This window comes from Sceloporus undulatus, chromosome 6, assembly GCF_019175285.1.
Source record: "Sceloporus undulatus isolate JIND9_A2432 ecotype Alabama chromosome 6, SceUnd_v1.1, whole genome shotgun sequence".
NCBI classification, from domain to species: domain Eukaryota; kingdom Metazoa; phylum Chordata; class Lepidosauria; order Squamata; family Phrynosomatidae; genus Sceloporus; species Sceloporus undulatus.
In genome coordinates, this window is record NC_056527.1 from 152,722,417 (window position 1) to 152,738,675 (window position 16,259).

Sequence of the window (16,259 nt, forward strand, 5' to 3'; positions counted from 1 at the left end):
CCAACTTGTGATGCCTTCACACAAAGCAGTGGTACATTCCATTGAAAGAAAGACAGGACTCAACTAATATCAAACAGGAAATAAGTAAAATAACCAGTCGAAATACCTCTTGCGTTGAAATCAATCCACGTTCCACCACTTCTCAACCACAACTGATACGATCCCACCACGTTCCACCACCTCTAAACCACAGACACGATCCGACCACGTTCACCACCTCTCAGCTACAACCAACACTCCCTACGCCTCAAACCACAACCGACACCTTGACCAAGATTCTCAGTTGTTTCCATGGAAATCAAACAAACAAATACTCACCATTCTACTTGTTCCATTCTGATCACTTCTGCAAGAAGTCCACTGACTGGGTTACAATTCTTTATAAAATTATGCATCAGTGGGTGACTAAACACAAACTCACTTATTTCTTTCTAGTAATGACAGTCAAAGGTTTATCCACACTCCAAAACTGAAGCAGTTTGACACCACTTTAACAGCCATGCCACAACAGCAATAGCAAGTATATTTCCATACCGCTTTTCAGGGCGCTTAAGCACTCCCTAAGTGGTTTACAAAGGATAAGCTAATAGCCGCCAAGAAGCTGGGCACTCATTTTAGTGACCTATGGAAGGATGCCAGGCTGAGCCGACTCTGAGCCCCTGGCTGGTATTGTGAGTGAACGGGTGCAGTATAATCCAGTATCCTGGATTGGTAGTTTTGTGAAATATTTAGCCTTCCCTTTCAGAGAGCTCTGGTGCTCCACCAAACTACAAATCCCAGAATTCTATAGCATCGAGCCATGGAAATTAAAGTGGTATCAAAACACTTGGGACCTTCTTGTTGGTGTAGTGGTTTCAGTTATGGACTATGATTGTGGAGACCAAGGTTCATTTCCCAGCTCAGCCATGAAACCCGCTGGGTGATCTTGGGCAAGTCATATGCTCTCAGCCTCAGGGGAGGGCAATGGCAAACCTCCTGTGAACAAATCTTGCCATGAAAACCCCATGACAGATTAACCTTAGGGTTGCCAGAAGTTGGAAAGGCACACAACCACAACCCCATGGAGTCCGGAACAGAGGTTGGGAGATTTGAGCTCCCCTTAAGATGGGTCTGGGTGACTGAGCTCCCTTAAAATGATCAGGCAAAACTGGACCCCTGTCACTGTGCCTTTTTGGGCATTATCAATCAGAAATTGATACAATCAAAATGATCAAGCAATAAGAAATAATGATCAAATGCTAAGACATATTAAGGCAGCAATTATTTTTGAGCTCTCCCAGGAATAATAAGGGTTTCATATGCATATTTACTTGTGAATAAGCTACACTGAACACAGAAAGCCAATGTGGCATCGTGGTTTGAGTGTTGGACTACAGCTCTGGAGGCCAGGGTTCGAATCCCCGCTTGAGCATGGAAACCCAGTTGGTGATTCCAGGTGAATCACACTCTCTCGGCCCCAGAAAAACCTATGATCGATTTGACTTAGGGTCACCGTAAATCGCAAACAGCTTGAAGGCACACAACAACACTGAGCGTATGAAGGGCCTTCTAAATACCCATTTTGCTTGTAAGAATCTTAATATTTAAGGAAATTTCACTGTCGATGGATGGTGAATGGGCCTTTGCCTGCAAGTACCTACATGGAGACAAGGGCTGCATGTACGCTGCAGAATTAATGCAGTTTGACTCCACTTTAACATTGGTCAATGTTAGGGATTTCTGGGATTGGTAATGAAAATGAGTAACAATTTGCTATCGAGTGCTGAGCATCTCCTGTATCTTAAAAACAATTGCAGGGTCCCTGAGCAAAACCGTTTTCATCTTGCTGTATCTCATCCCCACAAAACACCTTTGGCATTGAATAGCTGCTGAGCAATTAGGAAATCCATTTGTTTTCTGTTTTGGAATCAACCTGGTGTGCTTTAACCCAAACCTATATGGCTTCCCTCCCATAATGTATGTTGTGCCTGTGTTTCTTAATAACAACACAACATGCACTCTACAAGGATATCTTTTGCATGTGCCAGAAAACCTCTTCCTCCCCATTACTACCCTTTTTAAAAAGAGAGGAAAAGATGATGAGGAAACCAAATGGAAAAGGCGTAGTGAAACCAATAAAATCAGATTAAGACAGACAGGCAGAAAGAGAGACTCTTCCCTTTCTTCAGAGGCCTTTGGGACAAGTGAATCTCTCACATCTTGTCTTTCACCTACTCTGAAAGAGGAAGGGCATCTCTCTTTAAATATTAATAATTCTTCACTTGCTTCAGGATGTTAGAACGCTTCACTCACTCCACTTTCTAGAACTGACCTCACCATCTTTTCGGTACTCATCATTTTTCTCCCCAAAAGCCAAGGGATATCGATTGTTAGACTGTTAGACATGGGTCAGGGTTCTTGCCAGCATTTCCATTTCACTGGCCCTGTGAGATGTTTTGTGTTATTATTATTTTTTAAAATTATCACATGCCACACATCAGATTGCTCACAGGGAAATAGAAACAGGGGGAGGTTATATGAGAACGGGTGCCACAAGGAAACAGTTTCACGACCGAGGTGCGAGTACACCCTCCATACCTCGCGCTAGATTTAGGGTCTCCATATATTCCTATTTCATATCTGGAACCAGAGTGTTCTTAAGTGGTCCCAATGACTTTTTAGAACACTAAGTGAAGTTCCCATGAGAAAAGGAGCAACCCCATCGACGCACATCGCTACAAGTTCAGCTGCTCACATGTGCAAGCATTCGACTGAAGATGGGCCTGACAATGCAAATGCATTCGGAACCTTTTTTTTTTTTTTGGTATGCAGCATTTTATCTTGGGTCTATTTGGGTCTATTTGCATTATTTAGTCACACTACGGATGATGCAGAACTTTTTTTAAAACTTGGGGGGGGGGGAACCCATATTGATTATCCCAGATAAGGTGGGGTTTTTGGCAGCCCACCAAAAAAGTTAATCGGGTGCATTCGGGATGTGTGTGAACAACAGAGATTTAGCCTGGATTATTTTTACAGTGTGAATAACTCCAGACTTCATCTTGCACCAAGAGACTAAGGAGTCCTCATTGCATCAAAGTAGTAAGCCAGTTCTCTCTGCCTACCTCTTGCTTTGCTTTCAGCCAACTTTCTGGACCATCCATCCTGGAGTTGCCCTGATCCAATTGCTGCTTCTGTAACTTTAAAGATAAATCCATCAATCAGTCCAAAATCCTATTGTTGGTTCCTAGGAAAGCCATCAAGTCTTTGCTACTTTGCAAGATAGCACATCCCCAGAGGCTAGTTTTCAGGTATAAATATTGGTTCCCCCAAACTAGCCTCTGCACATGTGGTATGTATACAGTTGTCCCAGGCTGCATTCCATGTATCACCTGCATCATCCTCAGACATCAGTCTGAACCATTCCTACTTTCTGTGGTCTACTCTTCGGACAGGTAAATATTACTCTCTTTAAATCCCTCAAACTCTGCTATCCAGTTTCCATATTTCCATTACACTTATCTCTGAATGCTGTGTTTGTTGGAATTGCTATCACTTTGTGTGCGTGATTGCAGTCTAAATAAAACCTTCTTAATTCACCCAAACCTGAAGTCCTCCTCAGTTATTACTGGTATACAGAGGTGCCAGTGATCCTAAAGGTTCCCCAGCCTCTTGCAAAACTAATTTCTCCAACTTTTAAAGAGAAACTGATACAGTTGGTGGGGACCCCACCCCCTCCATTCCTTTCTTGGGTAACAAAGGAGTCCAATTTGAGCTGTTGAACTAACATGTTGAACCAGTCATCTAGCAGATGTTCAGACACTAGATCCCATCATCCCCAGTCAGCAGGATCAACGGTAGAGGATTTATGGGAACTGAAATCCAACAATATATGAACAACAGGGTTATAAATCTCCTGCTTTCACCATTGAGCTCTGCTGGCTGGGGTTGATAGGAATGATAATCCAACAACATTTGGAAGACCCCATGTTCCCCATGATGGTTATTAATAAATTAAAAGCTGGGGACAAAGAGGAGGCCAGGTAGAGGAACAGAAACTTAGAGTGTATCTATACCTTTGCTGAATATTTTTTTCAAGGGTGGTGGCAGCAGTGATGGGTGAATGTTTCTCAAATTCTCCAGGCACTGGAAAGCACCAGACATTTCTATAAAATGTTCAGTTCAGTTTTGGTTCAAACTTTTTGTGTTTGTTCAAAGGGCTTCATCTCCCTAAACTGACCAGCAGGTGGCAGCCAGAAGGCATCGTTGGCCATCTCCGTCTTGGGTAAGATTTGAAGGAATCTGGGAAACCACTTTGGTTTGGCAACCCACAAAAAATGCACCTTATGTAAGTAATTAGTTAATGCTTAAATTTGCAAAGAACTCCTAAGCACCTCCACCCAGAAACAACACACACATAAACACCATGACTGAAGTGTCAAGGGAGATCATGGCCTGTATTTGGACAACAGGGATGTCGTATATACTGAAAATTAGCTGCTGCTTCTTTTTAGTCACACAGGTCTCTTCCTACAGCTGGATGGATACTGCTTTGTTTGGCCATGTTGCTGACTCAGCTTTGCTGGATGGTCTTTCGCCAGCCGGATCTGCAGAGTTTCCAGGACTAAAATAGAAAAAAGAGAGTTGGTGAAAGCACTTAATTGGATTGCATGCAGCAGGCTATGTTGGGAACCTGCATGCATATACAATATGCATATACAAGAGATACAAAATATAATCATAAGCATGCATGCACAAGAACAAGCATAGTTGTGCAGGCCACTGTGAATCTGAGACAGAAACAAAATCCCAGATCCATAGGGAGATGAAATTTGAGATCCAACATCATTCTTTTGTGGTGTATATTTACACTTATGTAGTTAAAGCAGTGGTTGCACTACACAGTGGAGGCACTAGGGTTATCATCATCCGGTGCGGTAACTCATGGTACTACCCTCATCGTTGACCTCCTTCCATACAACGCCAAGCAAAATCCTTAGTAATGTATTTTGCACTAATGTTACTCACAGATCATTGAATATAATGGTAATAACTGGGACATAAACAACTAGCAAAATTAAAATGACATCTTTAAATTACAATATATTGTAGCTCCAGTGTTTTCAAGGGATGTGGGGGAATGAATGCCACAGCCGGGTTTCTAGTTTGGGGACCAGTGGTGTCACCCCATCTTAGGGTGTCACCCAGTGTGGCCCACATCCCTTGCATCCACCAATGATGCTCCTAGCACTACACCATGCCTCTGCTGAATGCAGACAATGTGCAACCAATTGCAAATCTATAAATGCAAGACATTTTTAATGGACGTCCAGTCGTGGTTTTTGGACACCCAGTGGAGACAAAGGGACATAGACAATGATTTCCACACTTGTTTCATAGGCTGCTGCCACATTGCAGAATCAATGCAGCTTGACACTGTTTTAACTGCCATGGCTCCATCCTGGGATTTATAGCTGTGGGCGATCGCCTGGAAGAAACTGCCATCCAGAGAAGACAAGCTTGCATTAAAATGCCAGCATTTTACAAAGGTGTAAGAACATCAGCCACATCTGACAGCGAACTATGGCTCTGTGCTGAATGTCTCCAACCCAAAACATGGCAGCTGACAGCTTCCATGTCAGTGGATCTGCTCTGATTTTCCATCATAATTTATAGACCCTAAATTCATAGACCCTAAATTTACACATACAGTCAAGAGATACAAGTCCCCAAAATCCCCCCCAGTAAGACAAGAGTCAAAGGGGTTACTAAATCCTAGCTGCCTCAGAGAGAAATTTAGCAACTTCGAGAGTGACATTTGGGCATTTATCTTCCGACAAGAATTTTACATTAAAAAGATCTGATCTTCCATGCATCTCACTCAATAATGGATAGATTTTGGCTTGTCGAATCTGGTCGTAAAAACTACAGTCTAGTAAATTATGTTTCATAGGCTCTGCTTCTGAGTTACTACATGAGCATCTTTTTTCAGTGTAAGGAACACTGGCAAATCTACCATAAAGTAATTCTCTGTAATATACGTTGCATCTGGCCTTGGAGAAAAAACATGGATACTTGCCTAGAGACAGGGTCACCAAAATCATTGGCTATACGAAAAGAGGATTTTCAATCCAAAATTTAAAGAAGCTGCCCAAAATGCCCAAAGTTTGCATCCCCGTTCAGCCATGGAAACCCACTGGGTCATCCTTGGCAAGTCACACTCTCTCAGGGGTCACTCAGATGTTGCTGTTTTTTAGCACAACTATGGGAATAATCTCACTCACACATTCTGGGTTTGCTGCTCACACTATGGCACCGCATCCATGTGCATCTTGCTCACACATGTCTGCACTCAAATAAAGATGGTGTGGATGATGTGGATGTATTCGAAGCATGTTCAAGGCATACAGAGGTTTATCCTGGTTTATCTGAAGTCTACCTGTATTTTTGTGGGTTTTTGGGGCTATGAGGCCATGTTCTAGAAAAATTTATTCCTAATGTTTTGCCAGAATCTGTGGCTGGCATCTTCAGAGAATAAACTCTTCCAGAACATGGCCACATAGCCTGAAAACCCCACAAAAATCTATGGATGCTGGCCATGAAAGCCTTCGACTTCACACCTGTGTGTATTGGTTCAAAATGCACGTGAACAACGAAAACTCAACCCAGATTCTACCTGGATTATTTTCACTGTCTGAACAACCCCTTACTCCAAGGGAGGCAAAGGCAAACGCTTTCTGCACAGAAAACCACAAGATACAGTCACCTTAGATTAGAGTCACCATTGATAGGAAACAACTGAAGGAACACGACAACAATGACAACAGATTTGGTGGGATGAGGTCTGCTAGAAGGGAATGGTTCTGAAGGTCTGCCTCCATGCCTTCCATAGTTGCCCACATTTGACTAATGCTTCCATGTAAACATGCCCCAGCCCTTTGGGCTCACTCCCATTTACGATTCAACTCACATCATCTGCAACATCTATATTGTTTATCCATTTAGATTTATGAGTCCTGGCTTGGAGTAAGCAGAGCGACATCCCAAGCACTGAGCACTGGGCTGCTTTTGCATCTGATTTATAGAACATCAGTAGTCCCTTTTGTATCACTTCCCTTTGAAAATGCAAACCCTCTTCTCTGAATCCTAACAAGAGCAAAATAGGACAAGGCAGTGCGAGTGGTTATAAAACCTGAAATCATCTACATAATGATTTCCTCCCTGTCAAAACACATTACACCCACATAAACAACTGACTGTGGACATTGCTAAAGAAGGAAAATTCTGCTTCCTTGCAGTTTCCATCTGACCTTGGAAGCTAAGCAGGATCAGCCCTGGTTAGTACTCAGATGGGAGATGAGTACCAGGTGCTGTAGATGGTATTTCAGAGGGAGGACATGGCAAAGCTACTCCCGAGCATCTCCTGCCTAAGAAAACCCTATGAAATTCATGGGGTCACCATGAATAGACAGGCGACTTCATGTCACATGCACACAGGCATCCTAAACATCCAAAAGGCACCAGATCCTGACTGATCTTGAAAGCTAAGTAGGGTCAGGCATGGTTAGTACTCAGATGGGAGACCACCAACAAATATCAGGTGCTATAGGCTATATGCCAGAGGAAGGATGTGTCAAAACTGCCTCTGAGTATTCCTTGCTTTAGAAAGTCTGCCATAAATCAACAGGCAACTTGAAGGAACATACATGCCATTTTGAGAGTGGTCATTTTTTGTACACACAGATGAACACACACACATAGAGAATCATCAAACATAGGTATGTTTCTCTTGTTTTATTCCTTGCTCATTCTTACTTTGCTGATTTGAAACTTTCCTTCCACGCTGCATCCTTGTGCTTGCAGGGCACTTAGATAAGTCACGCAAATGACTCTTTTCCACCTCACACAGATGATATGACCAGAGGCACTCAAGGAGCTTAACAGGGGGAAAACAAGAGCAAAAGATCAAGGAAGCCACTTCCCTTCTGCCTTGCAAGAAAATAACAAATGTTCATAATAATGTAACTAGGGGAGGCAAAAAGAGTTGCAAATAATTGGGTCATCTGAGGACATTTCACAAGACTTGTCTCAACAGATTACAAAAGAAACAAAACCATTTCTATTTAAAGGAGAGGAAACTATAATCTGGCAGTTCCATACTGCTTGGTTACAGACTCGGCATCCATCAGGACCAGGGCTGTCAGATCTCAAAGACTGAAACTCTGGGTCTACAGATTCTGTGGGCCATTTCCAGCTGAGAGACGAGGCTGCAAACTCTCCAGTTTTCATAGGCTTAGCTCTATGCAAGAAGAAAGGATTGCATCTAATTTTAATTGTTGTTTTAATGTGTTTTATATATGTTAGCCGCCTTGGGTCCCACTTTGGGAGAAAGGCGGGATAAAAATAAAATAAATTTTAATAATATATAATAATCTGCAAATCTCCAGCTCAGTCGGTAGAGGAGAAGCCTGCTAAAGTTTGTAAGGCTTAATTGTTTGGTTGCTCCAACTTGCAAAGACTCTTGTGGAAGTTCTATGTATTTGCTTATCTTCTCTCCTTCTCTCACTGTCTTTGAGGTGCCAGGTGCAGGCTCCGCTCTGCTTCCACCTTCTAACTAGAAGCAAGTGTAAATTTACAGTGCTTTATAAATAAAGGTTAATAATAATAATTAGGCCAGATCAAGGCTTCTCATCATGTCTCACCAAGGATTAGAGGAGGAATAATCCCTCATTTTACCTTGATCTGGAAACAGCCTCTTTAGAGACCACCGGGGCCATACACGCCAACCCCATTCTGCCATGCAAGATGATGCAATGAAACCACTCTCAAGAGATGGCCAAGCAGGCTCTGTTTAAAAATCTCCAAAGGAGGAGATTCCATCACACTCCAAGGCAGTGTCTTCCTCTATTGAACAGCTTTTACTGTCTTGAAGGTCTTCCTAATGTTGAGGTGGAATCTCCTTGCCTGTTGTTTGAATCCATTGCTTTGTATCTCAGGTCCTCTGGGAGGAATTTGTTGCAACCTATAAAAACTAGACTGTCGGCAACCACCCAGAGGACCTTTTTGGCACCCGCTCCTAGGTTTTGGAATGGCCTGCCAGAGAAAATCTGTCACATTACCACCTTAAACAGCTTTAAGAAAACTGTTAAGATGGATCTTTTCCGGCAGGCCTCTCCTGAACAGATAACCGGCCACCAAAAATCCGAACCTGTTATGCCTCTTAACCCTGCTACAGCCAATGTGTTTGATTTGTGCTTATTATGCTTATTTGTTTATTATTTTAAGGTATGTTTTAAACTATGTACTGTTTAATTGTATTTTAGGGGTGGGTGGGATTTTGGGATGAGATTGTATTGTTTTAATGTGTAAGCCCCCCCTCCCCCCAGTTGTGTTGCACAGAGAGGCAGGATATAAATATTATTATTATTATTATTATTATTATTATTATTATTATATCTCTGGAGCAGCAGAAAACAAGCTTTCTTCAGTTTCAATATGAGATCCTTTCAAATATTTAAATGTGGCTATCATCATGTCACCCCTTTACCTTCTCTTCTCCAGGCTAAATATACCCAGCTCCTTAGTTCGGTCCTCATAGGGCTTTATGGTTTCCAGACCTTCCACCATTTTGGTTGCCCTCCTCTGGACGCACTTTATTTTTGTCTCTGAATCCCAAACAGTTGCCCACTCCTGAAGTAGATAATCATTCATTTTTTGTCCCTGCTTGGGCCGGAGTTGAGAGAATTCTGTGGTTTAATATTCTTTTATTTTAAACAGCCGCATCACATGTCATAGCATCCATGCCGTCATTCCAGGCCTACATTTGGTAAGTTTATGTTTATGTACTACGCCTCCCAGATTCCTATATTAGTTAGATGGCTCTGGACACCGCAGTCTACAAAAGTTGCCTTTCCAATCCCTAGTCCACACTGTATCGGAAAACAAACCCATACACAGTCCGGGAGGCTAGCTCATTTCCATGAAGGATGGCTATTCCATCGCAGTGATGCAGACTGTTATTTAGGGATATGTCATTGGAGATAGGCGATTACCAGCGGCTCATGAATTGTGGGGCTAATCTACAAAGGAGAGCAGCCAAGCAGTTCCTCATTTCCAATCAAGGTCTGCCTTAAGGCCAGAACAGGGATTTTTCCGTCTTCTTCCCATTACATGACTGTCCAGCATAGGAGAGAGAGAAACGGCTTACATTGGTCTGTACAGCAAAATGAAAGAAATATGTGGAAATGTTATTTTTTCCTCTCTCATTGCGATGGCCTTTGCAAGGAAATAATATACAGTATCCAGTGCGCCACTGCGTTTGTGGAACAGTCTTCCTTTGCATCTCCGACTGCAGGGCTTGCTTTGCTTTCGTAAAGAGTTTAAGACCTTCCTCTTTGATTTGGCGGATTAAGTTGCTGAGTGTGCCTAAGGTAGCCAAGAAGGGTAGCAAACAGGAGGATTTTGTTTTTGGTACATCAGTATATTATTTTATTATTTTGGCATTTTATAGGGTTTTGTTTATAGTTTGTTTTCGATTATATATGTCTGATGTTTTGCCCTTTAGTGAAAATGGTGTTATAGTTTGCTCACACCATGCTTGAGCTCACATGGACGGCAAGCCCCAGCGGATAAAATAGCGTGCTGTAGGCGCACGCCACCAGGCACAGGAGTGTACCACCATAGGAATCCATAGGATTTCAGCATAGGCCATTTTCCCCATAGGCGGGGTGGATGGGTCCAGAACGGATCCCTGCTTATAGGAAGGGCCCACTGCATAAACAAACATTGTTGCTTTTGTTGTTTTTACTGTTATTATTCACAAGAAAGCATACCCTGCAACATTTCACAGCTGCAAACTGGCCAAGCAACATCAGAGCATGGTCAAGATGGCAAAAGTTATTGAGGGGCAAAACTATTAAGTGCGAAAGTAGTTTGCACCTAACACAGCAAGGAAAGGAGAGGTGGAGTGGAGTCTTGCCCTTAGCAACAGCAATAGCAAGTACAGTTCTATACCTCTTACCAGTGCAATTAAGTATTTCCTAAGTGGGTTACCATGGGCCCGAACAGACAGGCCAAAATAAAGCTGTTTCGGGTCACTTTGGAGGTATGTTGTTTAAATGATGCATGCATCCTAGGAGGCCAGAAGCCACGCTCTAGTCCTATGGACTGGAGTGAAGCTTTGGCGCAGCTTCTGGCCTCTTAAGATGCTAATATGATACAACTGGACTCAAGCCGAAAGGAGGTTCAGCTGCTGAACTGCTCAGAGGTGAAAGGAAAGCCCAAAGCTGCACAACACATATTTAATATTGTAGACTTCAAGGCTGATGCTGTACTGCAGAAATAATGCAGCTTGAAACTGCTTTAACTTCCATGGCTCGGTGCTACGGGATCCTGGGATCTGTAGTTTGCTATGGCACCCCAGAGTGCTCCAACAGAGAAAGCTATAAATCCCAGGATTCCATAGCATTGAGCCATGACAGTTAAAGTGGTGTCAAACTGCAGATGCAACCTTCCTGGCTTTTTAAATTTAAACATTATACAGTATTTTGTTTCTTGCTAAGGTACAAATTGGAGAAATGCCTGAACAGACCATTAGCTAATAAGGCATGGGATGCTTATGATAATAAACATGTGGCAAAATCAGGATGCAATTGAGGAGACAAGCTTAGGATATAAATATTAATTTACATTGTAGAGAGATTGTATCATTCAGCTCAGCAAACTGGAATACCTTGTATTGCAAACCCCATAAATGGATCCAGATTTTCTTGCACATTGAACATGCCTGCAATGGGCATGTGATGGTGTGGCGGCAGCAAAGGGGGAGGGGTGTGGCCTAAATAGAGGGGCGTGGCTTATAGGAGAGGATTATGGCTTGGATTTTGAGACCCATGGGATGTCGGTTCTCCATCCTTGCCTTACAAGGACAATTCAAGTGACAAAATTGGGTTTGATGGAACCTCCAAAATAGAGCTGTTTGATTCAAAGATGTTTATTTTAAGACCTCTCTATGGCCTATGGAAAAACAGTACTAAGTCCAAGATCAATTTGCTGTTCTTTTCCAAGGCACAAACCTCTTCCATATGGGGGAAAAAAGTCTACATCTTTCATCGACAGCGTCAGACATGACCCTTGCATACAGCTATATTTTGATTTGTGTGACCACCAATGTGCTGTAGGCTAGATTTCAGAGGGAGGTACTGGGAAAACTGTCTCTGAGTATTCCTTGCCTCCGAAAACCTTATAAAATCCATGGAGTCACCTTAAGTCCACAGGCGACTAGAAGGCAATAGACACCCACACCCATTGAAAGATCATCTGCCATATGAACGTAAGTTGTTTCTGACTGTCTTGGAGTCAGCCTCGATTCACGACAACCCTGTGAATGAGGTATCTCCAAGACTCCTTATCCTCCACTGCTTTGCTTGGGTCCTGGAGATGCTGGCCCACGGTGGCCTCCCTGATGGAGTCAAGACATCTGGCTTCCTCTCTTTCTACTTATTGTTGTTGTTAACTCCCCTCGAGTGGATTTCGACCCATAGCGACTCTGTGGATAAGACATCTCCAAGCTCATACTCATGACCTCCCTAATAGAGTCCATCCATCTATCATGCAGGCTTCCTCTCTTTCTGCATCCCTCCACTTTTCCTAGCATTATTGTTTTTTCCAATCAGTCCTCCCTTCTCATGATGTGTCCAAAGTATGACAGCCTCAGTTTTGTCATCTTGGCTTCCAGGGAGATTTCTGGCTTGGTCTGCTCTAGGACCCATTTGTTTGTCTTTTTTGGTTTTCTAGGGAATCCTCAGCACTCTTCTCCAGCCCCACATCTCAAATGAATTGATTTTCTTCCTATCTTCTTTCCTAACTGTCCAGCTGTCTCATCCACACATGATAAAAGGGAATGGCCGGTATGATTCTAACTTGTGTATCATTGCATTTTAGGATCTTTTCTAGTTCTTTCATAGTTGTCCTCCCCATTCTTAATCTTCTTCTGATTTCCTGGCTGCAGCCCTAATTCCTATAAATGTTTGATCCCACTACCCTCCACCTTATTTTTTCTAATGAATCATATCTTCTCATGATGTGGTCAAAGTATGACAGCTGCAATTTAGTCATCTTGGCTCCCAGGGAGAATTTGGGCTTGATCTGTTAAAAGGCCCATTTGTTTGTCTTTTTTGGCCATCCATGGTATCCTCAGCACTCTTCTCCAGCACTGCATCTTAGATGAGTTGATTTTCTTCCTATCCACTTTCTTCACTGTCCAGCGCTCACATCCGTACATGGTGAAGGGGAAAACAATGGCTTGTAAGATTCCAACTTTAGTGTTCAGTTGTGCATCTTTACACTTTAGGAACATGTCTAGATCTTTCATGGCTGCCCTTCCCATTCTAATCTTCATCTGTTTTGTTGGCTGCAATCTCTGTTCTGATCAGTGTTTGATCCAAAGTATGGAAACTCTTTGACAATTTTGATTTCCTTGTTATCTAGGTGGACAAGCTACAAACACACAATTACAATGGCTCAGGTGTCAGCTGTGGCCTAGTGGCAGGATCCATGGCTTGCAGATAGAAGGTCTTCACTTCAGTTCTAGTCAGAGTAGACAACATTGGGCTATAGGGGCAAAAATGCCAAGGTTGTGTAAAGCAACTTCCTACGTTTCGGGTTTGTTTGTTTGTTTTTTTTAATTTTATGCATTCACAACATTTAAATCCCCACTTGCCACACATGAGTTCAAAGCAATACTTGGCTTTCCCCGTTCACACACTTCACACGCATGGCAACCTTGAGAGAAAGTAGCTGGCCCAAAGCTACCCAAGACTTAGTGAGGACTAGAACCTTTATCTTCCAAGCTCTGATCCAAGATCCTAACCCTTCCATCACAGGATGGGAGGCTGGTGGTTTTCATGAGAGTTATCCAAGGTGCTGAGCTGATTTGGGGGACAGGGTTAGGTTTTTTGAGAGAGCCAGCATTGAGTAGTGGTTTGATTATGACTCTGGAGACCAGGGTTCAATTCTCTGCTTGGCCATAAAAGCCATTGGATGACCTTCGGCAAGTCACACGCTCTCAGCATCAGGGGAAGGTAAGGCCTCCCCTGAACAAATCTTGCCAAGAAAACACCATATGAGGTTCGCCTTAGGGTTGCCATAAGTTGGAAATCACTTGACAGCACACAACAACAATAATCAGGCCTTTTGGATAGCTCCTTTTAAAGTTCACACTGAAACATGACATGCATTCACTGGCGCACTGAAATCGAACTTGCCACTGCATCACACTGGCTCTTCGTTATTTTTGCAGGGAAGTCAATGCATTTGTTGTGCAGAAATGATAGCCCCCACTATCACATTTGTAAGCTATTACTTACTTATTGTGTGCATTTTTATATTATGTAAAAGAGAGAGAGAGAGAAAAGAATAAAAACCTCGATCCTGTTTGTTTGTTTTTTAAAATAGTCGCAAGCCTCTGTGAGATGATTTTATTTCTCAACTGGAATCAATACAAGGGTTGCATAATGCTTAGGTGCTCTCTGGATGTAGGAGAGAGATCGGACTTCCAAATCCAAATCAATAGCCTCTTTGTGAGACTTTTAACAAACGGACGTGCAGCCCAGCCTCTGCCCTCCTCTCATCCCATGTTATTCTGGCAATTTCATAGTTCACCTCTCTTGTCTTTTTGCTGATGGACGCTGGAACACGTTCACTCAGGTGCCTTGCCTTCATATAGAAGGCTAATTTCCCCCAGAAAGCAATCACTTTTAAAAGAGAGAGAGAGAGAGAGAGAGAGAGAGAGAGAGAGAGAACCATGCTTTTCTAAAGTTTCTGGCCGAACATGGCTTTGGAATTGCAAGGGAATTTTGCATTCGTTATTACCAGCAGAGGCTGTTACAAAAGTTTGCAGCATGAAGTTTCTGCTACTCAGGTTTCCCATCTTTCCATTCCCTTGCCCTTCTCTGCTTCTGGTTTTACTTTGTTTGCTGTTTACTTTTGTTTTAAAAAATATAGCAAAAATGTTGACTCCTTTTTTTGCTTATGTAGTGTTGTGTAATGTTGGTCTATGGGCTCGAACAGACAGGCCAAAATAAAGCTGCCTTGGGACACTTTGGAGGTACGCTGTTTAAATGATGCATGCATCCTAAGAGGATGGAAGCTGCGCCCAAAGCTCCAGTCCTAAGAACTGGAGCACAGCTTTGGCGCAGCTTCTGGCCTCTTCAGATGCATGCATCATTTAAACAGCATACCTCCAAAGTGACCCAAAGCAGCTTTATTTTGGCCTGTCTGTTCAGGACCTATGACTCTGGAAACTAGGGTTTGATTCCCAGCGCGGTCATGAAACCCTAAGGCAAACCTATCCTTGGGTCTTCTCGGCAAGATTTATTCAGAGGAGGTTTGCCCTTGCTTTCCTCTGAGGCTGAGAGAGTGTGACTTGGCCAAAGCTACCCAGTGGGTTTCAAGGCCGAGCACAGAATCGAACCCTGCTCTCCAGAGTTGTAGCCCAACATTCAAACCACTATGCCATGTTGTCTCATCCAAGGTCACAAAACCACAATCAAAACTGTGAAGTCAAAGGCTTTCATGGCCGGTATCCATAGTTTTTTTTTTTGGGGGGGGGGGGTCAGGAGATGTGGCCACAATCAAAACTGTTTTAATAACCAGCCTAGAATCATAGAATCCTAGGAATGTATCATATGGGACGAATCCCGTGCAGAAACTAAATTTAAACTGAAAATAACCCGCATTTCCAGGTTGTTTTTCAGACGACGTTCAGGGTTAACCTGAACAGAAAGTTGGGGGGAAAGACACATTTGTGGGATGTTGTTCAGATGACATTTGCGTGAAAGGGAAATAACACAAAAATAACCTGAATGCAAAGTCATCAAAACCAGCTCCTTTTTACTTCTGTTAAATTCCAAAAGTGCAAAGGAGCTTTCAGTTTGGACTATTTTTGTGTTGTTTCTCTTTCACAACAATGCATCTGACAAAGAACCTGGATTGTAAAATCCCATTTGTGCATGGGATTTTACCAATTCACCCTCCATGTGATAAACTTCCTAGAGACGGAAAGACACCACAGAGGCCATACAATCCAACCCCTTTCTGCCATGCAGGAATATACAATCAAAGCATTTCTGACGGACGTCCATCCAGCCTGTTTAAAAAACCTCCCAAAAAGGAGACTCCACTAAGCTCCAAGGCAGCGTCTTCCACTGTCAAACAGTTCATGTCATCAGGAGGTGCTTCCTAATGTTTAGGTGGAATCTCTTTTCCTGTGGTTTGAAGCC

At 42.8% G+C, this 16,259-nt stretch overlaps 1 protein-coding gene across 4 annotated transcripts in view; it reads right to left on the reverse strand.

Moving 5' to 3' along the window:
- Positions 1-16,259, reverse strand: part of LOC121935535 — a 43,809-nt gene that overhangs the window by 10,638 nt on the left and 16,912 nt on the right. The window contains exons 2-4 of one of the 4 annotated variants that reach the window (XM_042477164.1): positions 7,795-7,915; positions 4,056-4,603; positions 3,105-3,179 (exon numbers count right to left, since the gene is read on the reverse strand). In XM_042477164.1, the coding sequence (XP_042333098.1) occupies positions 3,105-3,179; positions 4,056-4,143 (163 nt within the window). In that variant the 5' untranslated portion in view covers positions 4,144-4,603; positions 7,795-7,915. Of the gene's footprint in view, positions 1-3,104; positions 3,180-4,055; positions 4,604-7,794; positions 7,916-8,139; positions 8,251-16,259 lie in introns of those variants that run through there. The other 3 variants (XM_042477165.1, XM_042477163.1, XM_042477166.1) reach the window with 3 other exon arrangements.